Source organism: Prionailurus bengalensis, chromosome A3 (genome assembly GCF_016509475.1).
Source record: "Prionailurus bengalensis isolate Pbe53 chromosome A3, Fcat_Pben_1.1_paternal_pri, whole genome shotgun sequence".
In the NCBI taxonomy this organism is placed as follows: domain Eukaryota; kingdom Metazoa; phylum Chordata; class Mammalia; order Carnivora; family Felidae; genus Prionailurus; species Prionailurus bengalensis.
The window spans coordinates 28,327,098-28,354,467 of NC_057354.1; the positions used below are offsets into that span (position 1 = coordinate 28,327,098).

The 27,370-nt window shown below is 36.6% G+C and overlaps 1 protein-coding gene across 1 annotated transcript; it reads left to right on the forward strand.

Moving 5' to 3' along the window:
- RAD21L1 (RAD21 cohesin complex component like 1) lies at nucleotides 1–27,370 on the forward strand. Its single transcript, XM_043553265.1, has 13 exons — nucleotides 1–657; nucleotides 2,264–2,393; nucleotides 4,094–4,187; nucleotides 6,402–6,508; nucleotides 10,164–10,334; nucleotides 11,758–11,853; nucleotides 13,051–13,161; nucleotides 14,717–14,943; nucleotides 15,182–15,281; nucleotides 16,127–16,251; nucleotides 18,661–18,756; nucleotides 21,062–21,139; nucleotides 26,307–27,370. The coding sequence occupies exons 1-13, from the start codon at nucleotides 514–516 to the stop codon at nucleotides 26,493–26,495; spliced, it is 1,668 nt and encodes a 555-aa protein (XP_043409200.1). The 5' UTR covers nucleotides 1–513; the 3' UTR covers nucleotides 26,496–27,370.

Here is a 27,370-nt window from a genome sequence, read left to right on the forward strand (position 1 = left end):
ATCTTGAAGAAAACAAAGAAATTCAACACCTGGTTATAAATCAATAGTCCAACATTTCTCAAATTCCTAAGTTTTAGAAAAGAGGTGACATGTGTTCGCTTTTCTTAGTTTTTGTGTGCCTTTTCCTGTTCTGTTGTTTTTTCCCTATTTCCATCCTATTTTTCCCAGGCCTCCGCCTCTATTTATTTGACCTTATTAATAAGAGAACTTAAATTCTTTGTAGGAAAAAATAAGTAGAATGTAGGAAACCATCAGTGATCAGAACATATGTAAATCGGGTGTGGTTCACAATCTAATAGAGTTCTCATTAGTTTATAATTTTGTATTTTACATAATGGCTTCTTTACAAGAAACTGAATTGAATAATAGCTTCAATTGGTAGATAATCTGTTACAGAAATGATAAAAAGTGCTTTTGCTAAGAAATACCACTGAAATGTTTTTGTAATCAAAATTTAAATATTTTTTAATGTTCTCTCTAGTTTGTTAAATACCCCTAAGGAATACAGGCAACATGTTCTACACACATGTGCTTATGAGTAAGCGAGGCCCGTTGGCCAAAATCTGGCTTGCAGCTCACTGGGAGAAGAAACTCACAAAGGCTCATGTATTTGAATGCAATCTAGAGATAACCATTGAAAGAATTATTTCACCTAAGGTATGTTATTGATTCAAATTATAATATGTATTTGGCATGATTTATGGAGAGGAAAGGAACTAAAATATGTTCTATCAGAAAATGCATCTCCAAGGAAGTTTTACTTTTTTTTTTTTTTTTGGAAGTTTTACTTTTGAAATGGTCTTCTTTAATTCCTGTAACATTTATTACCTGAGCACAAACATATGTCAATTTCTGTGGGTAATTAACTGTTTTCATATGTTTATCATAAATAGATTAGACCCTGAAGGAGGAAGGTCATATTTTGTACATGTTTTGTAATCCTTTCTTATTCCCTTAGCAAAATACTGTAGACACGGTAGGTACCAAATAAGTATTTCTTAAAAAAATAGTGAGTGAATGAATATGGAGAATAGAAAAAAAGAATGAGTATAAATCAAAATATATATGAAAACACTTCATACAGTACTATGTTCATAATAAAATACTGTAAGATATTAGAATTTGCATTAAAATATTATTTTAATATTTTTAGAAGTTAAGTATTTTTTCTGCCTGCAAGAAGGATGAATAATAATTGAAAACTTTCCATGTGTCACACACTGGGCTAAACTTTACATTCATTAGATCATTTAATCTTCACATCAACCCTGTGAGATGGGCTTCTTTGAGCCTCAGTGAAGTGTGATAGTTAAGAGCACGAACTTTTGAGTTAGTCAAACTTAATTCCTGCTCCATTTCTTGGTAGTTTTCTTACTTTGGGCATGCTACTTACCATATCTGAATCTCGGGCTTTTTTCTTCTGTAAACAGAGGTTCATATCAAAATTAAGTAATACATGAAGAGCTCTTAGGACAATTCCTGGCACAAAACAAGTATATAATAAGTGTAACCATTATTAATAAATTGAAGTTCAAGAAGATTGAACTTCAAGTCTCAGCAACTAGGCCAAAACTTGAACCCAAGTCTGCCTGACTGTAGAGTTTATATTCTTCCGTGAAACTAATAATCACATATTTCACTTAGATGGCACATTAGGTTATCTTCATTGAGTAAGAACAAAGGTTAATCATTTTACAAGATGAGGTAGAAGTTAAGTGATTCACTTTTTTTTTTTTTTTTGATGTTTATTTTTGAGAGAGAGAGACAGAGTGCAGGTGGGGGAGGAGGGGCAGAAAGAGAAGGAGACACAGAATCCGAAGCAGGCTCCAGGCTCTGAGCTGTCAGCACAGAGCCTGACGTGCGGCTCCAACTCACGGACCGCGAGATCATGACCTGAGCTGAAGGGGGACGCTTAACCAACTGAGCCACACAGGCATTCCAAATGATTCACTCTAAATAAGAATACAAGGGGCCCCTGAGTGTCTCAGTCGGTTGAGCAACCGGCTTCAGCTCACGGTCTGTGCTGACAGCTCAGCGCCTGGAGCCTGCTTCGGATTCTGTGTCTCCCTCTCTCTCTGCCCCTTACCTGCTCATGCTCTGTCTCTCTCTGTCTCAGAAATAAATAAACATTAAAAAAATAAATAAATAAAAGAATACAAAATGTCTTCTTTTTAAAGAGAGGGAATTCTATGACTTTATAATTTTCAAACAGGGTTTATGAATCTAATTCTCAATATTCTAATGCTTTAAAAATTCTTGAAAGGTGAAAATTGCGCTTCGAACTTCAGGACACCTTCTTTTGGGAGTTGTGCGAATCTATAATAGGAAGGCAAAATATCTTTTGGCAGATTGCAACGAAGCATTGCTCAAAATGAAGATGACATTTTGCCCAGGTATACTTGCAACATTGATTTGTCTCACTCACCTTGTTTCTCTTTTGCATTTTTATTTTGGGGGGGCTCTTTTAATTGGTGGCACTCCGTAATTCCAGCGTGTATATGTGAATATAAACTTCCTTTTCACTGATTCTAAGTTTCCGTGGTTAAGGACAAATTATATTCTTTCCCTTGCTCTTTACCTGTGTTTGCAAGAAAAGCTTGTGCTTTCAAACACTTGTAAAGTTCCCGCATATTTACCTAAGAAATCTACTTATGTAAGAAATTCTGATACTCGGTTTTAATGGATTGCTTAATTTACCACATTTATTTTTGCTTGTATGAGATAAATTAGAAATAGTGTAATTGACAAAGCCTAGATATCATAATTGTCATTGTTTTCAGAATTCTCAAGACTCTAAGTAGCTTAGGTTGTTCTTACTATTTATGAAACATAAAAAAATTTTAATGTTTATTTATTTTTGACAGAGAGACAGAATGTGAGTGGAGGAGGGTCAGAAAGAGAAAGAGAGAGACACAGAATCTGAAGCAGGCTCTAGGCTCTGAGCTGTCAGCACAGAGCCTGACCTGGGGCTCAGACTCTCCAACCTTGAGATCATGACCTGAGGTGAAGTCAGACGTTCAACCTACTGAGACACCCAGGCACCCCAAAATATTGTAGAAAATCTCTAGACCTTCCAGAGTGCTAGAGATTTACATGTGTCATGAATATGATGGCTTCAAATTTTAACTTAATGTTAAGACATTCATCATTTCCACCTTGTGTTATGGTTATTTAGGTACAGGCCTTGTCTCTCACACTAGTTTGTAAGTTCCTTGAAGGCAATATCTTTGTTGTGATATTTTCTAAATCTCTTATAGTACTGTCTCAGTGTCTTGAACATACTGTTCCCTCAATTAATATTTGTTGAATCAGGGTTGACAGGTTGTTTTTCTTTATTTAAAATATTTGTAAATTCTCTACGTAGATTTATACTCATATCAAATATGGTTCCTTTGTCCATTCTTTCATTTATGTGATCCACAAATATTTATTGATGCCATACTTTGTGCCAAACACTATTTTAAGGCTCTGGGATACAAGGACAAATAAGGCAAATAAAGTCCCTTTCAGTTTGGAGAGGATATCAGATAATAAAAAAGTTTTTAAAAATTATTATAATAATTGTAGATAATGATTGTGCTATGCAGAAGTCTAAACAGAGTATTACAACAAAAAATAGCAGAAAACTTTACTTGCAGTAGGCTAATTAGAAAAGCCTTTCTAGAAAGGGTAGAATTTAAGCTCAAACTTGAAGAATGAGAAGTACCCAGCCATGTAAAAAGTCCCTGAGGGAATAGCATTCCGGGCAGAGGGGAACTGTCAGAGCAAAGGTCTTGAGGGAGAAAAGTGCTTCACTTGTTCAGGTAACAAAAAGGCCAGTATAGCTAGAGTCTGGTGAGTGAGGGAAAGATCCTTCGATGATGCTGACAGGTTTGTACAGCTGCAGAGGTTCTGATTAGAAATTTGAATTTTATTAATACACTGGGGAAGTCACTGAATCACTTTAAGCATGGGAATGAGCTGAGCTGATTGCTCTTTAAATATTTTTAAATACCACTCTGGCTGTTTGTAGAGAATGGGACCGAAGAGGGGCAAGAATTGGGAGTTTCTTAGATAGCATTATTGCTCATTGGATGTTTTTTATTCTTTTCAGGGCTGGTTGACCTTCCAAAAGAGAATTTTGAAGCTGCTTACAATGCTATCACATTGCCAGAAGAGTTTCATGATTTTGACACCCACAATGTGAAGTAATTATTTTTTTATTTTCTTTCAATTTAATTTTCTTTTAAAAAAAGTTTATTTATTGATTTTGAGGGAGAGAGGGAATGCGAGTGAGGCAGGGGCAGAGAGAGAGGGAGAGAAGAATGCCAAGCAGGGGCTCAAGCCCACTAACTGAGATCATGACCTGAGCTAAAATCAAGAGTTGGAAGCATAACCGACTGAGCCATGCTGGCGACCCTCAATTTGATTTTCTTGCTTTCATCTTCAGATTTCATGAATACAAGTGGACTCTAGTTAAGAACTGAAATCCACATGCAGTTGAGAAGACTTAAGTTTAGTGTGAAATTTTGAAATATAACACCAAAAATGTATCATCATATTTGCTGAATGTAATTTGCGATATTAACAGTGTGTTCTTCCATTCATTCGGTAAACATGTATTGGGTGCCTTCCTTATGCCAGGCACTGCTCTAGACACTGAGGACATTGAGCAACAGCTTCTGTCTGCATGAATCTTACATTTTAGACAGACAATAAACAAAGAAATATACACTTTGCCAGTAAATGATCAGCAATATGAAAAGAAACAGAAAATAAAGAAAAAAATGATAGGATTCTCAAGAAAGGGTTTTCTAATAAGGTCAGAACTGAAACCTGAGGGAGGTATAGGAACAAATTCAGTAATGTGGGGAAGAATGTTCCATGTAGAGCAAGTGAGAAGGCAGAACACATTGGACCTTTTCTGGGAACAGCAAGGAGGCAAGTGAGACTGTGCTGTAAATGACAGTCTGAGTGGTAGGAAATGAGAGGTAGTTGGGGGTGCAAATGATGTTGAGTGTTGCAGGCCACAGTAAGGACTTTAATTTTATTCAGATAGGGAGCACAGGAGGGTTTTGAATAGGAGAGTGACAGATCTGACTTGATTTCAACATGCTTCTTCAGGTTACTTAGTATAAAGGGGAAAGGGAGGAAGCAGAGAGCCTATGAGAAAATTATTTCAGTAAGAAGTCCAGATGACCCTCCCACCCAACACCTACTCAGGGCTGCAAGGGAAACTCCACCCCACCTCTTACCAGGAGCTGCTGCAGGCAGAGCCCAGCACTGAAAGGGTCTCCCCCCTCACACCAGGCCTATCACCCAGCCCCGTTGATCTGGAAGTGAAGGCCCAGGGTACATGGGGGGAGAAGGGCAGTGAAAACAGTTAATGCCTTGAGTGGGGGATGCCAGGATTCATGGCTGGGAGGGACAGGAAGGGGACATGACAGCCCTGCCCTATCTGTGGGAGCCTGAGGGCCCAACTAGGGGCACGCGCCTTTCCCGCCAGCAGCCCACAGACGTGGGATCAGGATGCCAGGCCTCTGTGTCCTCGAAGGGACCCTCCTGTGGTGTTTGTCTTGATCTTCCTTAATAAATGGTGCTATCCCTGCCAAAAAAAAAAAAAAGAAGTCCAGGTGAGAAATGACAGTGTCTGTAATCGCTTCTCAGTCTTCATGTTATCAAGGTGGTAACAGTCAAATTATGAATACATTTTGAAGACAGAGCCAACAGAATTTGCTGAAGAATTGGATATGGCTTTAAGGAAAAGAGAAAGGAAGGATGACTACAGTCATCCTATAGTCACAGATAAATTAGGCTTTAGACATAAGTTTTGAGATGATTGTTACACATCCAAGGGGAGTAGGCAAGTAGTTGAATATCTGGGTCTGAAATTCAGAAAGGAGGTCTGGATGGGATAGACAAATTTAGGAGTTGTGAGTATATAGATGGAATTTCAACCCCCAGAGAGTGAGTGTAATTATTTTAAAAGAGAGAGATCTGAGAACAGAGGGTTGGGTCATTCCTAATAGCTGGTAGTCTGGGAGATGAGGAAGGACTAATGGAAGAAAAGGAGCAGCCAGTGAGGTAAGGAAAAACTCAAGAGAAAGTAGCATCCTGGAGGTGAAGAGAAGAATACATTCCATGAGGGAGTGAACATCTGTTTCAGATGCAGTTGGTTAGAGTAAGACAAGGACTGAGAATTGACCCCTGGGTTCAGCAACCCAGAGACCATTTGTTATATATACATGTGTAATCATCTAGTGTGTATAAATAATACTATTGAGGAAATAAAAGTGTTTATTTTTTATAATAAAAGCTGTTTTTTGTTTTAGAGTTTTGGGCTTTTTTTCAGTATACTGCAAAATGCTTGTGTTCTGTTGGCATATTTTTCTCAATTTTCTCAATCTTATGTTTCTCCATAGTGCTATTGATGTTTCAGAACACGTTACTCAGAACCAAAGCAGACCAGAAGAAATCACACTTAGAGAATATTACAATAATGATCTACTGTTCCAAGCTGAGAGCTTTGGTGAGAATCTTTGAGAAATTAAAGTCACAAGCTGTAATCAATTATAAAATATAATTGCATTTTTGCAATTATAAAATAATTGCAAAATTATTTATAAAATAGAAGCATAATTGCAAAATAACTTATAAAATAAATATGCATTTTTGTATTGAAACCATGTCAATAGAAATAGCTGTCTTTAGAATGGATCTCTTGATGTCTAAATGCAACTCTCAGTAAGTTTATCTTTACCTTGTTCTAAATAGGTGTTAATACCAAGACTCAGTCTTAGGCTATAAACTTCCCTTCTTAGTCTGCAGTCCTTTATTGCATACTTAACTATATGTCATGTTCTATCATAGGCATAGGCAGTACAAAGTTTGCAGAAGCACTTCCTGCCCACAAGGAGCTTCAGGCTGGGAGAGAGATATGCAAATAAACATATATATATATATATATATATATATATACACACACACACACACATAGTAATATATGTGTATAAATACATATATATTACATAATACACATATATTACATATAACCCTAACACTATATATATATGTGTGTGTATATATATATGTGTATATATATATGTGTGTGTGTGTGTGTGTATATATAGTGTTTTACGTGTGTGCTGTATATCATGCCTTCAAAGTATGAAAATTTCTCCAATATATGATGATATCAATTGTAAAATGAAAAAGTTTAGCATGGCTTGGGACTGAAGAGGAAATAACACATGCTAAATACATACTCATTGATTATGAAACAAACTGTTGAGTATATTTTATAATTAAGCTGTTCTTTTTATGGCATTTACCTCTGTCTTGAACCATTATATTATGTACGTCCTGTATTGATCTGAAAACTCCATGAGGATAAAATCTGTGTCGTATTCATGTCTGGTTCTCTTATAGTGCCCGAAGCAGTGAGTATAGAAGAAGAGTGGCTTAACTCTGTGTTCCGTGGGGGAGGGTGGTCAAGCCAGTAATGCTTGAACTACATCTCCAACCTCCATTTTTCATCCTTACTCTTCTTCTGTAACTCTTCTGATCTACAGCTGTGTTCTTAAATGATCTGTGGTGTGGGACAAATTTTAGAATTTTTGTTAATTTCCAGTCTGTCATGGAATGATGCTTTTGTAAAATCCAGAAAAATTGAAAGTTTAAAAATCAAAATGTATGCTTCAATTTTTCTTATTAAATTCAACATATATAAAATTACTCTGAAATTGCTATCAAATTTTTTAAACATTTACCTCTAGTCTGTGTATTTACTTTATCATGGACAAGCACCAACCCACAGACCATATTTTGAGTAGCCTGGATCTCTCACTCTCTGTAATCCCAGGCCTTAAAATGTAATACATTGGCAAAGAGTTAATCATATTTCCTACTGCCAAGACACTCTTTGCACATTTCCCTATAAACACTACTGCTGTTCTTTAGGCCTAAAACTTTAGGATCACTTTTTTTTTTTTTTTTTTTTGAGAGAAAGAAACAGAGCATGAGCGGGGGAAGGGCAGAGAGAGAGACACACACAGAATCTGAAGCAGGCTCCAGGCTCCAAGCTGTCAGCACAGAGCCCGACGCAGGGCTCGAACTCACAAACTGTGAGATCATGACCTGAGCCAAAGTCGGACACTTAACCAACTGAGCCACCTAGGCGCCCCTAGGATCACTTTTAACTACACTTTCTGTAAGCTTTATACCAGTGCTGATTAACAACAACAACAACAAAATTGGACATGTCTCTTAGGTCTTCTATTTCTCTAGCCACCAGTATAGTTCACCAGTACTAAAGACCTGGAGTAATGCCCTCCTACACATCTCACAGTCTCTTCCCACATTTTATGTAGCTCTGCAAGAGCAATTGTCCTTAAATTCCATTTTTTTTTTTTCGTATCACGTTCCTCTACCTAAGTACCTTGGGTCCTTATGACTTATTTTAGACACCCTGCCTATCCTCAAGGGCCTCTATGAATTTATCACCTTCTGTATTTTATCAACTTTATTTGTTTTACTCTTGATACAGACTTTTTGCTCTAGTTAAGAAAACATATTACCAGCCAATAATTTAGTTGTTCTCAGCCTGTGTCTCCTACAATTCAAAGCGGGGGAAGAACATTTTCTCAGTGTACGAACAGATCTGAGTTTGCATCAGCTTTTTCTATTGCCTTGCTGTGTGATACTGGGCAAATCACCTAGCTTCTCTGAGACTTACTACCCTATTTGTAAAATTGAGATACTACTAGCAGCATCACAGAGTTATTTCCTTCATTCCCTCCTTCAGTTCTTTTCACCAATAGGTGATTTTTCTCTTTCAAAAACTAGCTCAAACCTAATGTCTTCTAAGAAATGTTTAATATTAATCCATCCTATTCTGATTGGATGTAAGATTGAAAGCAATGATCATTTCTTTAATTTATTTGAATAATCTCAGGTTCTTGTGATGCTCAGCGCTCAGAATACAGTGTCTATTCAAAAATATTATTATCTTACTGACCAAGGCTAGTTTTTCTCTTGAGAGCTTTCAAGCTGCTCCTGGAAGACATGAACATAGTTTTAGTTTACTTTTGTTTTTTATTTTTTAGCCTTTTCTGTTGAGCAAATCTTTAATCCAGTACAATGAAGCTTGCCTTTTTCAACTCTTCCTTTCTACAAGATAAAAGCCTATGGAAGAATTTTAATATAAGTGATACTGCACGATTTTGTTTACTAACTAGCACTAACATGGGTTGTGAGAAAGGGAGAACGACAACCTCTGTCTGATCTCTGGGGTTTCAGACTCCTGGACCTAGAGATTCAAACCCATGGAAGGGAAAGAATATTAAGAATATACATGTGCTGACAACCAATCTGGAAACAAGTGAGTTTGAAGCCGGGAGTTCATTCTACCTGCTACTGTCAGTGTCTTAAGAGTTTGCTCTCATAAGTCTCCATTTTGCAAAATATTTTACCAGTGTAAGTTTTAACTATCACTGTCTCCGCTGGGTTCAGACCCTGGCTTTGTCATTTATTAGGGTATGACTGTGTGCAAATTATAAAACCTTTCTATGGACATGTTCCCTTGTCTAAATTTAGGATTATAATAGTATCTTCTATTACGTAATATAATGCACATAATAAGTACTCGGTTAATGTTAGCTGATTGGGTTTTGTCTTTTTTATCACTGTATCTCTAATACCTAGCAGATTGCCTAATACCCATTCATTAAATACTTATTGAATGAATGTTGTAAACCCACTATTTAATATTTTATCTACCTTTCCATTCCCAAGAAGGCAGATATGCTCCTTATTTTCCAAATCCCCACTGTGGATAAACAATGCAAGCAATTGTACTTGAAATAATATGAAATAATACTTGATCAAGCAGGACATGACTATCTAAAGTAGAAGAAATCATTCTGGGGAATTATTAAACTGAACCACAACTAAAGACTCTATCCTAATGTTTTTTCCCTATTGTTTTGGGAAAAGCGTTAGACTAGAAATCCAGCCTCTACTGATTAACTGAATGACTTCAGTTGACTATGCAAATAAGTTTAGCTCTCATTTTTCTTATCTGTAAAATGGGATGGTCTGTACAAGAAGATATCTGAATTTCCATCTAACCCTAAAACTCTATGTTTCTATGGCTAATTCAGTATTAATGATATGTATTTATTTAGGGGAGGAATCTGAAATTCTCAGAAGACATAGCTTTTTTGATGACAACATATTGCTGGATTCCAGTGGTCCTTTAGTTGAACATAGTTCCGAAAGCCTCATTGGAGAAAAATCTCTGTTCTATGACAGTGGAGATGGATTTGGAGATGAAGGGGCTGCAGGAGAGATGATTGGTATGTTGTCTGGTTATATAGAAATGGGATATTAAAAAAAGAAATTGGATATTTATTTCAGTCATGCTAAGAATGTATTAATAGGCTTATTATATTAAACTAAAATGTCAGGTATGCCCCGTGTCATATAAATCAATACATTTTTTAGAAGTTTATTTATTTAGGGGCACTTGGGTGGCTCAGTTGGATAAGCATCAGACTTTGGCTCAGGTCATGATCTCGCGGTTTGTGGGTTCAAGCTCCGCGTCAGGCTCTGTGCTGACAGCTCAGAGCCTGGATCCTGCTTTGGATTCTGTGTCTCCCTTTCTCTCTCACTCTGCCCTTCTCCTCCTCATACTCTGTCTCTCTCTGTCTCTGTCTCTCAAAAATAAACATTTAAAAAATAAAGTTTATTTATTTTGAGAGAGAGAGAGCACATGCGTGCACGTGCAAGAGGGTCACAGGCAGAGAGAAAGAGAGAGAGAGAATCCCAAATAGGCTCCACATTGCCAGCACAGAGCCTGATGTGGGGCTCTATTCCGTGAACCGTGAGATCACGACCCAAGCTGAAATCAACCAACTGAGCCACCCAAGGGCCCCTAAATAAATACTTTTTTTTTTTTTAGTCAATACATTTTTTACATACATTTTCAAAGGCTGTGGTGTATTTAAACATTTAGGCTAGATCTAAGTAAATAGGCATCTATTTAAACACATTTTCCCTAAAGGTTATAAAATACTACTTGTTTTTATTTTTACAAATTCTTAATTTTTAGAGGGGAAGGAATGAAGTTAGTATATTTCCTCACAAGATATATTAGATCGTATATTGGAATCATTGTTTCCCTTATGAGAAATTGTGAAACAGCTATTCTAAGGATCTGTCCAACATTTTATATTGTAATTTTATATTTATATCATGATGTTACTATAAAAGAATCATAGAAATGGAGTAGGCAAAAACTGGGAAATCTGAATACACATACCTGTATTTTAAAGATAGTGATGGTTATATAACAAGTCTTTTTTAGATTCTCTAGTTTACTTTAAAGGACTGGTTGTGGCAAACTTTTAGAAATTTCAAAATTATGAAAAAATTGTGGTTCTACCTTAGGTGTCTACCAAAGAAGTTTGAAAGCTTTCACTTCTTGATTTGGAGTTTAAATATGGCTTTGTAACAAGATTACTATCACAGTATTAGTTTAGTAAATATCTCCTGAAATTAAACATCTATTTAATAAGGGAAAGGAAATAAAATATATAAAGTTCTATATTATCCTGCATGAAATATGATAGTCTATGTAGCCAATCAAATCTCCTTAAGTAAGGTTGATTCATTTTTGTATCTGTTTATAATCCTTATATACAATAATGTCAATTAAACGTTTAGTGAAAAAATGACAGATTCAATTCTGTGACAGAAGTATTTATTGTGTTTTTCAAGACAATCTATTGCAAGATGACCAAAATATCCTGTTAGAAGACATGCATTTGAACAGAGAAATTTCCCTGCCTCCTGAGCCTCCTGATACTATAGTGGGTATGATGAAATTATCTTTTGTGTAGAAAGTGAACAGATACTGATGTTCAAATTAAACCTTACAACTTGCTTGGTTTAAGTAGCAATATAATATAGTGAAAAATAATAAAGAATGTTGTCCCTCAAACTCTTTTGAGTCTGACTGTGGACAATATGGAATAGGAAACTAGGTTCTGAGAAAGGTACAACAGTGGTATTTAACCAGGATTGGGTTTATTTGATATGAGAGCACATCTAAATACTCTGGCAAAATACTATGCCTTTGAGTCATTAAAATAATATGTGTTACATGTTAGAAACATCATTAATATTTGACATTGCTATGATTATTAATTATTAATATTAATACCATATTGACATTAATATAACTGGACAATCTGTATACAATTTGAGAGAAATTACAAATGTGGGGATATTTTCTACTTGAAATTCATGTGAAGGTACCTCAGATCATTTGAAGTATTTTTGTATGATTTTTCTTAAGAATTGAAAGTACAAATAGCCCCATTTTGATTCCTCATTCTTTCTTATGTTACATTTCCTTCCTAACACATAGTAGAAATTTAAAATGTGAAAAAGAGAGATGATATAAATTTATTTATGGTCCTTTATGGGTCAATTAATAATTAAGTACTAACAGAATACAAATTAAAAAAAAATTTTTTTTAACATTTATTTACTTTTGAGAGAGACAGAGCATGAGCAGGGGAGGGGCAGAGAGAGAGAGACAGAGACAGAATATGAAGCAGGCTCCAGGCTCTGAGCTGCCAGCACAGAGCCTGATGCAGGGCTTGAACCCACAGACTGCAAGATCATGAGCTGAGCCGAAATCGGTTGCTTAACCGACTGAGCTACCCAGGCACCCCCAGAATACAAATTTTTTTTAGCAGACATAATCAAATTTATGTCAGTCATTTACTGTGGTTGCTACCACTGTTTCTACTAAGTCCAGCCTTAGATGTCACATGTGCAGAAGAAGGTGACGATGCATGACTCACCTAGACACTGGGCCCCAGACCATATAATCTCTGTGTCTCTTCAACTCTCTTAAGTACATGATTCTAAAAATCAGTTTTGGCTCCAGTTAGCAATATAAATCTTCAATTAGTTTATCTTTTGCTTTCATTCTTATATAAACATCTAGATTAAACATAACTGTTATTTTTCTAATAATTCTTTTTATGGTGATGTTATTAGTAGAACCAGATAATTCAGAGTGTATATGTCTACTTGAAAATGAAAAAATGGATGAAATCACATTATCAAATGAAGAACATGGATTTACCCTTGACCCAATTGATGTTTCAGGTCAGCGTCATTCATGGTTTTGTTTTTTATTTTTGTTACGCTACTATCTTATTTACTGTGAGATAATCTGTGAAATATTATAGGAAGTAGCCAACCTAGTAATAACATTTGCAATACAATAGGTAAAGGGTAGGGAAAGAGTGTGGAGGAAATTTGAGGTGATTCTTTCATTATAGTCAGTCCTGGTCAAACCATACACCCAGTTTGGGAAACTGGAAAATATAAAACTCAGTTCAATGCCAGTAGTTATTGAACCATTACTCTCTGTTGGGCACAGGAGTTAAGAAGACATAGTACCTGCTTTTTTTGTTTTTTTTTTAATGTTTATTTATTTATTTTGAGAGAGAGAGAGCGTGCGTGCAAGCCAGGAAGGGGCACAGAGAGAGGGAGAGAGAATCCCAAGCAGGCACCACAGTGTCAGCGTAGAGCCCAATGAGGGGCTTGAATTCACAAACCATGAGATCATGACCTGAACTGAAATCAAAGCATCGGATGCTCAATGACTGAGCCACCCAGGTACCAACAATAGTACCTGCTTTTAAGAAGCTTGTAGTCTGATTGGAAAGATAAATAAACATGCACATGCATATAAAATAAGGCAGAATAAAAGGATCAGAAGAGAGGTCTGTGCCCTCTAACATTTAACCTGAAGCATATTTTTAGGAATAAAAAATAAATATGAATATAATATATAACTTGACCTTGTAAGAACATCCTGGTTTCAAGTAGTATAATTGATATGAATTTCAGTTATAAACTCAGGCATGCAAGGAATAAAGCATTCAAGTTTTTTTATTTACCACATTCAACTCGGAGCCTCTATCCCACTGGGTTGGCAAAAGTTTCAATCTGTATAGCTCCCCTATCTATTCTAAGCCATGTGGTATCAAAATTTGGGAGAGGAGTGTGGCAGGTGGAAGGGAAACTTTGGTCATCAACCACAACAGTTTGTGGTATCTACTGTCCCAGCCCATATAGCCTCTGGGTTCATCACACAACCAGCCCTTCTGGGATCTTATCATGTTCCCAGGATTTTACTAAGGCACGTTAGCAAGCAGGTTACTGTTCCTTCTGGCTCCATCTGATCTCAGATCTTCATCCATTCTGGGAAACCTAACCCTCCCCTTTTGCATACTTGGAATTTGTGTATGAATTTCAATGGAGGAGGGAAAAATATACTTGACAAATACAAATTGATGTTTCAGAATATCCTGTTATATAGATATCTTAGGGAACTTCAAAATTGAGCAACTTCCCTCCCATTATGTTCTCTGCTCCACATTTCCTGAGTTAATCTACCTGGTAGGTCAACAGAGTCCCTCCTAAGCACTTTGAAGGAACACGTTATAAACTGCATCAACTATTGGCTGCTCAGATACTCTAGCTGTGCAAAAGTCTCGTGAAGCGTAATTTTCAGTAGAGAGAAAGGGATATTCTTCCCATGGCAACTCTGTAGGTTGCATTGTGGTAGACATTTCTTAGGTATGCAGTGTCTAGAATATCATTTTACAAAGCTGTACAACCAATCCCATTTGTGTCTATTTCTTATATTTAGACCTTGCTGAGAAAAGAAAAGGCAAAAAGAGGAAATTGCTCATAGATCCAGTCAAGGAGATCAGTAGCAAAATTATGCATAAACAGCTTACTTCCTTTACGGACACACTCATGGTTTTGGAACTTGCACCTCCTACCCGAAGGTTGATGATGTGGAAGAAGAAGGGAGGAGTGGACATACTTCTGTCAAGTCCTGCCCAGGATATGACTCATGCAGAACTGAAAATGGTAATAGTTTCCATCTTTTTACATAGTTGCAGTGCTTGGTTATAAATAAATAAATGCATATGTACGTTCATGTATACAACAGAATATAAACTGGTGAAAAATACTCCCTTACTTTTGAATTAATTTGCTTGATGCGTGTGCCTGAATTATAGTTTTCACTTTTTAGCATATGTGCTTGTATTTTATTGAATTGCTTTGCTTGTACAAAAGCAAGTAATAGAAGTGTATATTTTTACAGTTGTTTACAGAGTGCTTTCTGTCCTCTGGCTTTAAACTTGGAAGGAAATTGATACAGAAGGAATCAGTAAGGGAAGAAGTGGGAAATGAAAACATAATAGGTGAGACATCCTAACTGTTGGTGTTGAGGGGATTGTTATAGAAACAAAAATGTCATTTTATATTTCAAAATGAAGATGGGATCCAATTCCATATTCCCAAGTATAAATGCTATCTCTAGAAGAATATTTCAGCTTAAGAGAAATTGTTACATCAGCATTGCCTTTTTTCTTTGCAGATTAATTTTTGTTCAACAAGTACACTAAAAAGATGAAGTATATATACCATGTGGATTCCTCCTAATCTCACTCCTTCCTACCTCCCTCATCCCTACAGGCAGTACTTACAGAACTTCAACAGATAAAATTATTTTATCTTGTAGGCTAGTGTTTCACTTTCAGACAACTAAAAGGAAAAGTCACCTAGTGATAAGAATAACATTTCAACAGTACTGAATCTGAGATGTAGAAATTTCCATCCACCCAGAAGCTACTTGGAGTATTGATAATTGCTGATTATTATTGTGACTATTATAAAGGAATAGTAAAACCAGCTTATGTAACGAGTGAATCTCTGCTTCGTGATCACCTGTCCTGAAGGCATTAAAATCTGCCACACAATACACCAAGATGGGCTTGAACTATCCATGTTATCTTGTGAGTGCCTGTTTGGGAGTGAGTGTGGAGGAGATAGTAGGTGGACCATGGGGAGGGAGGTGATAAGAAGCAGACAAGGGACAAGGGAAGATAAATATGTGAGACTTGGGAAACTATAAGAAAGTTTGTGTACACTTTGCTTAAATTCTTAGATTCCAAGTTTTCTGTCAGAAGTTTTCTTTTGTAACAACCATATCCCAATTTAAGTTTGAAAGATAGTTTGGTGAAATCTTCTCTACTTACTAATTCAGAGACCTCCGTGATGGAAGAGCCAAATTCCCGGCAAGACTTAAGTCAACCCAAAACTTGGAAGGATGTGATCAATGGACCGAAGTGTAGCTCTCATGAGGATACCAATAAAAATATTAATTCTGAGGTAAGTTAACCAAAGAGAATCATAAAAGCATTATTTTTCTGACAAAGATACAGTGAAGGAAACTTGAGACTCTGACATGTCTTCTTACATTTATAGTTTATATTTAGTCTTATGTTAGTCCGTAATTTGTTTGGTAAGGGGCAGTGGTATGTAAAGCATGATTTTCATCTGTAGAACAGTATTTTCTAGAAGTTTAAGAGAGTAAATAAGAAGATAGTAGTTTCATGCTGAAATAATTTGCATGGTAATCAAATAAGTGATTGTACTTGAATCCAGTTATATCCTGAAAATCCTCTTAGGCCCCACATTCAGTATATCATGGAATGTTTTTAGGACTCTAGACAATACACCCATGTTTTGTTTCTGATCAGAAAGTCACTCTTCCCACCTCTAAGAATATGTTTTAGACCTATAATTACCTTAGCCTTGAATTCAAGAGACTATCTGAAGATCCATGACCAAAGAAAAATTTTTAAAAAATTTTATTTGAAGACATAATTTTTATTCAAAAATCGTTATTTAAAAACATAGTTGGAAACAGTGTGCTTTAAAATATTTTTCCTGGGGCGCCTGGGTGGCTCAGTCGGTTAAGCGACCGACTTTGGCTCAGGTCATGATCTCGCGGTCCGTGAGTTTGAGCCCCGTGTCGGGCTCTGTGCTGACAGCTCAGAGCCTGGAGCCTGTTTCAGATTCTGTGTTTCCCTCTCTCTGACCCTCCCCCGTTCATGCTCTGTCTCTCTCTGTGTCAAAAATAAATAAACATTAAAAAAAATTTTTTTTAAATATATTTTTCCTATTGTCACTTTAGTGATTGTACAGATCACTACAGATTGTACAGATCACCACACCAGATAAAAAGAAACCAGTGCTCTTCTGGTTTGCTGCATCATCACTGCATTTTGATAACCACTCAGGGAATTCAAAGTCAGTCCACATTGAAACTGAATGCTCTTGGAAGGAAAGACAATTTCACAACGCACTAACACAGAATGTATTTTACTAAATATTTGATAGTATACTAGATATTGAATTATTAGGTTGCCAATATCTTCCTTATTTGGGCTCAGGCATTTCTTAGAGTGCACCTACTGAAAATTATGATCAGGCAAGCTTGTTTAGTTCATGATTTTTTAACATATTAACAAAACAGATTTTTCCCTCATGCTTGAAGAGATTGATGTATGAGTTCTCTTGAACCATTTAGCTCCTCTGCCCTAACTTATGCTTTAGCCTTCAATTCCATTCTTATTCTGCTTCCAAAAACGGTGAACAGATGTGAAATACAGTCAGGAATGGGAGCACATTGACAGGACAGAAAAGTATTGATTCTGATTAGTCATTTTCAAATCTTTATAAAGCATTTTTTATGTAAAGTAACTGCAAAATTGAGAGTCTAAAATGTAAAATATTCATAGATATTAAAAGGGAAAAGACATAAGTCTCCACAAACATGCATGTTAAAGAATAAAATGCAATTCCTGATACTCACTAAACATTCTGAAAGCTGCAATGAAAAATCAAGGAAGCTTTGTTGAAGGAAGCTCCTACCTGAAGACTGGTTAAAGATGAAAACGGGGCCCAACAGCTTCTATAGCAATGAAAAAAGGAGATGATAAGGAATGGAGAATTTCTGGCTCTCTCTTTTTCCTTCTTCTCTGTGCCTTTGCTCCTCTTTCAGAGGACATAGTTTTTCTTCCCTTTTGCCAGCGACAGCTCCAGCAGTGGTGGCAAGAATCGTGTCATGGCCCTAGGTAGAGATATTAATATCGCTTCCCCCATTTTCACCCCCTCTGCTTACAGTGCGTCTTCCTCTGCCACCTGGTACTGGCATGAGGATAGAGGCAGGGGCTGGGGCTGGACAAAATGCTTTAAAGGAAAGTGGTCTCAGCCACTCAGCCAAAAATATGTTTGATGTGGGGTCTGCAGTGGTGGAGAAAACAGGGCTAGAAAAGATAGGCAACAAAGAGGGCAGGAATGTGCCAGTTCTTCATCTGTGGGAGGCTTATGGAGAACAGGGGCTGCCTACCTGGGATATTTCAGGAATAATATTTCGCGAATGCAGGTGGTATTTTAAACTAGTTTCAGAGGGGTGCCTGGGTGGCGCAGCTGGTTAAACGTCCAACTCTTGATCTCCGCTCAGGTCATCATCTCACATTTCGTAAGTTTGAGCCCCGCTTTTGGCTGTGCACTGATGGCACAGAGCCTGCTTGGGATTCTGTCTCTCCTTCTCTCTGCCCCTCTGCTGCTTGTGCTCTACCTCTCTCAAAATAAATAAATAAAATGTAAAATAAATACATAAATCAGTTTTAGAAATGAGCATTCATGTGATGAAAGCATTTAGCAAAATAAAATTGTTCCTATGAAAACTACTACTACTGTGATGACCTGTATTTCCCTAATTTGCTGTAGGAGGATGTTGTTGAAGTGGTATCTTCAGCTACTGAGGAATCTTCCTTAACGAATGCCGTCTTAGCACAAGAAATTGAAAATAGTCCAGTTGAATTGGTAAATATATTCATAGTCTTGAAAATTTTCTTAAAAACTTTGTTCTTAAATAGTTAACACTTTATTTACCTAAAACTTGGTTTTAGAGCGATCATGTTGCTTTCTAGAATTATTATTTAGTGATCTCAACAAAGAGATGTGTCAGTAGTTTGATAAAACACACTCAGAATTGCTTTGACCTTTTTTCTTTCTTTAATTTATTTTGAAACTTCAAATAATTTTAAATAAAACTATGGGATTTTTATATTATCAAAGGTAGTCATAGGTTAAAAATATTGAGAATCACTGTTGAGTTATTCTTGTAACAGCTTTAAAGAAACAGAGCTATATTAGAGGTACATCCTATGGCATTTGAAATTTTACTTCATTTACGAATAAAAAAACAAAAAACAAAACAATTTTTATCCAAAACATTATATGGCTCAAGGCCTATACTGTCCGAGATTTTTAGAGATCAGAAAGAGAAAATGGTCTGCTCAAAGGGTCACAATTAAATAGCAAAGCGAGAAGTAACATGGACTTACCTGACTTCATGTGTATTACTGTCTTCTTTCTCTAGTCCTTGTACCACAGTGCTGAAGGCATTTTTAAGATTGTAATGAATTCCTAGTAAATAATATCAAAATAGCTATTAATGCCATAAATAAGTTGTTCTTAACTAAATAATCTTTATAATGAGTTCCGAGACTATTAGATTGTTTTTTCATATGTGGAGAACACTGCATTCTCTGGATAATCTAAGACGGGAAAGATACCTGAATTTTCTACCTGAAATATCCAAACAGCTAAGCCAGAAGAGGGTTGGTTAATTTTCGCCTTTCTCTTTGCTTCTGTAGACACAGGTTATTTTCATACATGGTCAAGCAAACCACAACACAGCACAAGTTCAGCTGTTTTTAATAATCCACTGGGCTTTCCACACAATGGATTCAGCTGTAGGGTGTCCAGATAGATCAAGTAGACAGGCTTCAGCAAAGTGCATAGACTATTTTTTCTGAGCCTTTTCCTGGTTAGTTTAGTCGTGCGATATAGGTGAAGCTGCAATCTCATGGATCTTTACCAAAGAGTTGGGCCACTGCTTTTTATATATGAAAAACAGCATTTGTGTATTTAACAATATAATAAACGTTAGCAATTGGGTGAATTCATTTATCCCAGGGCAGACCAGAAAGAAATAAAAATAAATTGTACCCGGAGAGATTCGGAAAACTCTTCAGAATGAAGTGACCATATTTTCAGATCACCCCTTTTGGAGCATAAGAAAGGATGCTATATAATCAGGACCAGGAAGCCGGCATAGCTAGTAGGAATGAGGACTCGGCAGTCCCCTTAGCTTTAAGTGATTTAAAATACTATCCAGAATATTCTGGAACTTTCTGAAATCATCTTGGAGTCTGTGAAATTGAAAACACTGTGGGAAGTGTCTTGGCTTCAAAGGTACACATGAAGGCTTGACAAACATTGCACCTCTGATAAGGATAACACAGAAGGTATTGGGTTGCATGGTCAGAGCTAGCCTGGGAAAAATTATAAAGTAGTTCAGATCTGTGCCACCTTCGTCCCTGCCACCCCCCGCCCCTGCACTTTGTAGGCTTGCTCTTTTGTCAGATTCATCAGCACCTTTCCTATGCCCAATTCTGTTCCTAGCTCATAAAGTGTTAGGTGATAAGAGCTTAGAGTGAGTTCCTGTGAAGGGATTTCAACTTGACTGTTTTTAAATATTGAGGTGTTTCTGAAGGTGGCTAAGCTTTAAAGACTGAAAAGAACTAATCTATTCAGATAATATGAGAGGAAGTGGGTTGATCTCTTTTGGACAGGTTACCCTTGAAATCCAAAAGGTTCTAACCCAATTGTACACAAATTGCTAAACATCATTTATTAATTAGAGCTTCTGTATCACCAGGGAAGTTCAGATAAAGGCCTTTACAATGCAGTTTTTCTATAGCTTTATGTTTACCCTGTCAACTCAGTTCAAATTGACCAGAGCTGGGATAGTCCTAACCAAAAGTCATGGCTGACTTATCTTTTGGAAGTAAGATCACAGTGCCCTGGTATGCATTACCAGTAAAGACTGCAGAATCTCCTACTCTGGAGCCCCTCATCACCTAGGGAGCATAGATATAATCCTACAAAGACTGATCTAAAGCTGTATGTTTCCTATTCTATTGTCAGACTATAAGCTCCTTTATTTAGCAGGACCCAATGTTATGGTTGGGTTTCTTGTAGCAGCTAACACTGTGCTTAGCAAATAGTAGCATTCAGTAAAATTTGTTTCATTGAGGTATTTTATTATTCATTCAAACAGGAGTCATTGGGGAATCAACAAAATTTTGAGGCAGAGAGGTGGAATGGAAGAATTCTTAAGATGTTAAATAGCTTGCGGGTAAGATGATAGGGTTTGTCAATCCTATTTTTTTTTTCAAAATAAATAAAATGTTGACTTCAATCTTCTAGACATTAATAAAAATGAAATCATTTTTGAAGTGCCTGGGTGGCTCAGTCAGTTAAGTGTCCGACTCTGGGTTTTGGCTCAGGTCATGATCTCACAGTTCGTGAATTCAAGCCCCTCCGTCGGGCATGCAGGCATGCTGCCAGTGTGGAGCCTGCTTGGGATTCTCTCTCTCCCTCTCACTCTCTGCCCCTCCCTGAATTGCATGTGCTATCTCTGTCTCTCTCTCTCTCTCTCTCTCTCTCTCTCTCTCTCAATAAATAAACTTAAAAAAAATCATTTTCATTATTTTTTTGTTGAGACCAAATTCCACTAGAATGAAATGATTTTGAGCAGTATACCCAGGGCTAACTATGAGAGTTTGCTTTTGGTGCCTGCATATTCTAAGCAACTTCTTACCTATACTCAGACCTCTAGACATCTAGTGTATTTCCCGTTCTTGGGTTTAGGAGGCTATCAACCAATTCTCTGTATGGAACTAAGTTTATAATAACATAAGAGTGGGGCACCTGGATAAGTCAGTAGATTGAGTGTCTGACTCTTGATTTCGGCTTTGCTCATAATTCCAGGGTTGTGATCCCCCAGTCGTGGAATCGAGCCCTGTGTCAGGCTCCACGAGGAGCATGGAGCCTGCTTAAGATTCTCTCCCCCCACCCCCTCCTCTGCTCCTCTTCTCCACTCGGGTGCGTTCTCTCTCTCTCTTAAAAAAAAAATAGTATAAGAGTAAAACAGATAATTTTAAATTTAACTTATATTTTTATCAAAATAATACATGTATATAATTTTAAAAGTTACATAGTTCTATGCTATAAGAATGAAAAGGAAACACAGAAGATTTTTGTCTACTCCTCCTTATCTCTAAGTCCTGCTCACCAGAGGCAACTATGTTCAGCTGTTTCTTTTAGCATTTATATCTATATTTCTAATCATATGTTCTTACTGTTCTTTCTTGATATTTCAGCTTTAAATTTTACCTGTTAACTTCTTTAAACATAAAATGAATATTTCGCTGGGTTATATCTCCCCTAACCCCAGTCTGTTTTTAGCACAATATTCAGTGTTTACAATAATTGTAACAGTTATGATGCAGGTTTGATTTTGACTAAGAGCCAAAATACCAGTGGTTTAAAAAGATAAAGTATAACCTGGTATGGCTGCTCTGCTCACAAAATATCAGAGACCTAGGTTACCTTTATCTCATTTCCTTTATTCCCAGGATCAAAAATGGCTAAGTACCCATCATGTCTACATTCTGTTCAGCAGCAAAAATTTCTTTAAGTGTACAACAGAGATTGTGTGTATCACTTCCCACATTTCATTGCCTAGGACTTAGTCACTTTGCCACATCTAGCTGGGAAATGTAGTCCTTTGTCTGGTAGCTTTGGGCTCAGCTAGTAATTCTATTCCTATGGAAGACAAGAATGGATAGTAAGAGACAATCAGCAGTTACTGTTACTATGGAGGGGCACCTGAGTGGCTCAGTCAGTTAAGCGTCCAACTTCTGCTCAGGTCATGATCTCGTGGTTTATGGGTTCAAGCCCCGTGTCAGGCTCTGTGCTGACAGCTCAGAGCCTGGAACCTACTCCAGGTTCTGTGTCTCCCTCTCTCTCTGCCCCTCCTCCACTCACGTTGTGTCTCTCTCTGTTTCTCAAAAATGAATAAATGTTAAAAAAATTTTTTAATAAAAAAACCCCAAAGACTATGTAAAAATTATTGTCATTGCATTTCTTTTCTTGTCAATTTTATAGTGCTTTTTTTTAAATCATTGCCTCATTTCCCCCATTTGCTTAGTGTCTATATACTCATCCTTAATTCTTTTTAAAAATTCTCTGACATATAATGAAACCCCGTTTAGTATGGGCAAATATATCAATTGATTCATCAGTTCCATTTTTTTTTTTTTTCTTGAAGATACTCTTTCCAGAGCTCATCATCCTTTTATTCTAATTGGGCTAGCTGCTCTCTAGGTCTTTTCTATAGTTTTTGTCTTGGGACATTCCTTTATCATAACATGGGAATTCCTTTGTCTCTTTCCTATATTAGTTTCTCTAGTTCTCGATGCTTTGATCTTCCTTTACTTTGAACTTTTTGGTGGTTAACATCCTCTCATAATTTCTGAGAGAAAGAGTGCATAGGAGATATACACCCTATATACAAATCTGAAAATTTCTTTATTTTACCTTTAACTTGATTGTATGTCTCTGAACCTAGTTTGAAAATAGTATCTTTCAGATGTTGAAGGCTTTGTAACATGTCTAGTCTTCTTGTGCTGTTACTGAAAAGCTAGATGCTGCTTGGTTGGCAATCCTTTATTTTCTCTATGGAAACTTTTAGATCTTTTCTTTACTCCTAGTGGTCTGAAATTTCAGGATGATGTGTTTTGATATGGGTCTTTTTTCATTTATTGTGCTGACCATGTAGTGGTTTCTTTATTCTGAAAGTTCATGTCCTTGAATTCTAGGAAATTTTATTGTATTTCTTGAATTGCCTCCTTGTTAATCTGTTCTATCTTTCTGAATTGCCTGTGGATCAGATGTTTGATCCCCTGAATTGCACCTTTAAATTTTAAAGAATCTTTTATCCCTTATATCAATTCCCTTTGTTTTGCTTTTTTTCCTATCCTCTAGAAAATTTCTTCAACTTTATCTTCTAGTCTTCATTGAATTTTATTTCTGCTTTCACGTTTTTTTGTTTTCCAGGAATTTTTCTTAGTTATTAATTATCATTTTGTTTTGTAGCATCCTTATATTTCATTTATTTACTTACTTTTTTAAACAGCTTTATTGAGGTATTATTAACATACAGTAAATCATACCTATTTAAAATACAGTAGAACAATTTTGACATATGTATATACCTGTGAAACCATCACCACAATCAAGATAGTGAACGTATGTATCCATAACCCCAAAAAGTTTCCTTGTGCCTCTTGATAATTCTTTGTCCCATCTCTCCCACTGGTCCTCCTCCCACACCTCCAAGCAACCCACTAATGTGGGGTTTTTTTTATATGAAATTTATTGACAAATTGGTTTCCATACAACACCCAGTGCTCATCCCAAAAGGTGCCCTCCTCAATACCCATCACCCACCCTCTCCTCCCTCCCACCCCCATCAACCCTCAGTTTGTTCTCAGTTTTTAACAGTCTCTTATGCTTTGGCTCTCTCGCACTCTAACCTCTTTTTTTTTTCCTTCCCCTCCCCCATGGGTTCCTGTTAAGTTTCTCAGGATCCACATAAGAGTGAAACCATATGGTATCTGTCTTTCTCTGTTCTCTGTATGGCTTATTTCACTTAGCATCACACTCTCCAGTTCCATCCACGTTGCTACAAAAGGCCATATTTCATTTTTTCTCATTGCCACGTAGAATTCCATTGTGTATATAAACCACAATTTCTTTATCCATTCATCAGTTGATGGACATTTAGGCTCTTTCCATAATTTGGCTATTGTTGAGAGTGCTGCTATGAACATTGGGGTACAAGTGGCCCTATGCATCAGTACTCCTGTATCCCTTGGGTAAATTCCTAGCAGTGCTATTGCTGGGTCATAGGGTAGGTCTATTTTTAATTTTCTGAGGAACCTCCACACTGCTTTCCAGAGCGGCTGCACCAATTTGCATTCCCACCAACAGTGCAAGAGGGTTCCCGTTTCTCCACATCCTCTCCAGCATCTATAGTCTCCTGATTTGTTCATTTTGGCCACTCTGACTGGCGTGAGGTGATACCTGAGTGTGGTTTTGATTTGTATTTCCCTGATAAGGAGCGACTCTGAACATCTTTTCATGTGCCTGTTGGCCATCCGGATGTCTTCTTTAGAGAAGTGTCTATTCATGTTTTCTGCCCATTTCTTCACTGGGTTATTTGTTTTTCGGGTGTGGAGTTTGGTGAGCTCTTTATAGATTTTGGATACTAGCCCTTTGTCCGATATGTCATTTGCGAATATCTTTTCCCATTCCATTGGTTGCCTTTTAGTTTTGTTGGTTGTTTCCTTTGCTGTGCAGAAGCTTTTTATCTTCATAAGGTCCCAGTAATTCACTTTTGCTTTTAATTCCCTTGCCTTTGGGGATGTGTCGAGTAAGAGATTGCTACGGCTGAGGTCAGAGAGGTCTTTTCCTGCTTTCTCCTCTAAGGTTTTGATGGTTTCCTGTCTCACATTTAGGTCCTTTATCCATTTTGAGTTTATTTTTGTGAATGGTGTGAGAAAGTGGTCTAGTTTCAACCTTCTGCATGTTGCTGTCCAGTTCTCCCAGCACCATTTGTTAAAGAGGCTGTCTTTTTTCCATTGGATGTTCTTTCCTGCTTTGTCAAAGATGAGTTGGCCATACGTTTGTGGGTCTAGTTCTGGAGTTTCTATTCTATTCCATTGGTCTATGTGTCTGTTTTTGTGCCAATTGTGGGTTTTTTTTCAATAATCGTCCTCATCTGTACTTCTATTCTAGAAATCTGATTCCAAGTACTAGTCTTCCTAAAAGGCGTTATCTTCATCCATAATTAAATGCTTTATTGTAGCTCAACTTTTTCTGGTAGGTTCATAGGTGCCGTATGGTGACTCCGATATCTTTTTGATCTGTGTCAAGAAACTGGGAGGTGTTTATAAAGCCATATTCCTCTGCCACTAAGATATATAAATATAATTTTACATTTATCACTATAGTTGTTTATAGTCACCCCCACCCCCCAGTACCTTTAAGGAAAAGAAGCCTGATGAGGCTGATAATTTTCATTGTATTTGAAGCCTCCCAAAGTCCTGTGGGTTGTTTTCTGCCTACAAGTCTAAACTAATTGCACCTTCCACGAGGGCCCTTTATTTACGTTAACATCAAAATTTTAAAAGACCTAACATTTGTATAACACGTTAGAAATTTGCATAACACTTTAAAAGTTCTTTTGCATGCATTTTCTCAACCAGCCAAGCTTGTATTCAGTGACCTATGATTTTTTTTAAGTTTACTAATGAGTCATTTGCATTTCTCTATTTAAGGATTTCACACTCCCTTGTCAAAAATATCAATATTTTATTCATCATGCATCCACAGCCTGCTGGACTTTTAATGATGTTGTTTCTCTTTCCTTTCTTCTTTTCTAATTATTTTTCCAGGAATCCAACAAGATGGGAATGCAGTACTTTAGTCTGATGAAGCTCTGCAGACACAGTGACCGAAAACAAGCTGCTGCCAAATTTTATAGCTTTCTTGTCCTAAAAAAACAGCGGGCTATTGAGCTGAGCCAGAGTGCTCCCTATGCAGATATCATAGCTACAGTGGGACCAATGTTCCATAAAATGTGAAGGAAATCCAGAACATGCAGATTTATGTCATATTTGGAATTTCTGTGTAGATGGGTCACTTTAATTCAGAAGCTGTCTGGAAGCAGCTGAAGGTCTGATCCATTTCATATATTAGCCAACTGCCTATTTTATGTTTGTAAAGTCAGAATAACCATAGCCAGAATTGGAAACCTGTTTGCTCACAGAAATACTGAATTGTAGCTAAGTAACATTTTTAACTTAGCTAACTTGAATGTATAGTATTTACCATTTCCCTGACTTGAATATTGCATTTAGAATATATTTTTAAAATACTATGTGCCTTCAAGAAATATTTAAGGATATTTTTTAAAGCTATTTTATATTGGATTATTTACTTAAGTTTTATGGGAGTAATTAATATTTTGTTTCCCCACAGGCGGTAATTTATTTGATTCTAATGCAAATCATCCTTGATTTGACCTAATGCCATATTTTTTAATCTCATATCTTAATTTAAAAGTCCTAAAATTCATCTTTGTCTTAAATTATCTGAATGACTTTTAGTCTATTTATGGGTTATTTAACATTTTATTTACTATTTAATGATTATTATAACTACCATTCGTGTGTCAGCAAAACTAAATCTCTTCTTACATTGAAAAAATTAGCAGACACTTATTCAGCACGTTGCCTGCAGCTACAATTCAAGTAAAGGTCGTTAAAATAAATGTTCTTTTACTTGGTGTTTACTGAGCATTTTTTACATTAAAACCATTGTTTTTCTTTTTTCTTAGTTCAAGTTTGAGTTAGGGAATTTTCATATAATGCTCTGTGAGCTCCATAGTGTTCTATGAAGTGAAGCTGATAGTACTCTCTTAAATCTCCTTGTTATCTTCCTGCAAATGAGATCCTAA

Coding starts and splice junctions, on each gene's coding strand:
- RAD21L1 (XM_043553265.1), top strand. CDS start 514: ATGTTCTACACACATGTGCTTATGAGTAAGCGAGGCCCGTTGGCCAAA. Junction 16,252..18,660: donor ATAAAAATATTAATTCTGAG/GTAAGTTAACCA, acceptor AATTTGCTGTAG/GAGGATGTTGTTGAAGTGGT. Junction 18,757..21,061: donor AAAATAGTCCAGTTGAATTG/GTAAATATATTC, acceptor TCATTCAAACAG/GAGTCATTGGGGAATCAACA.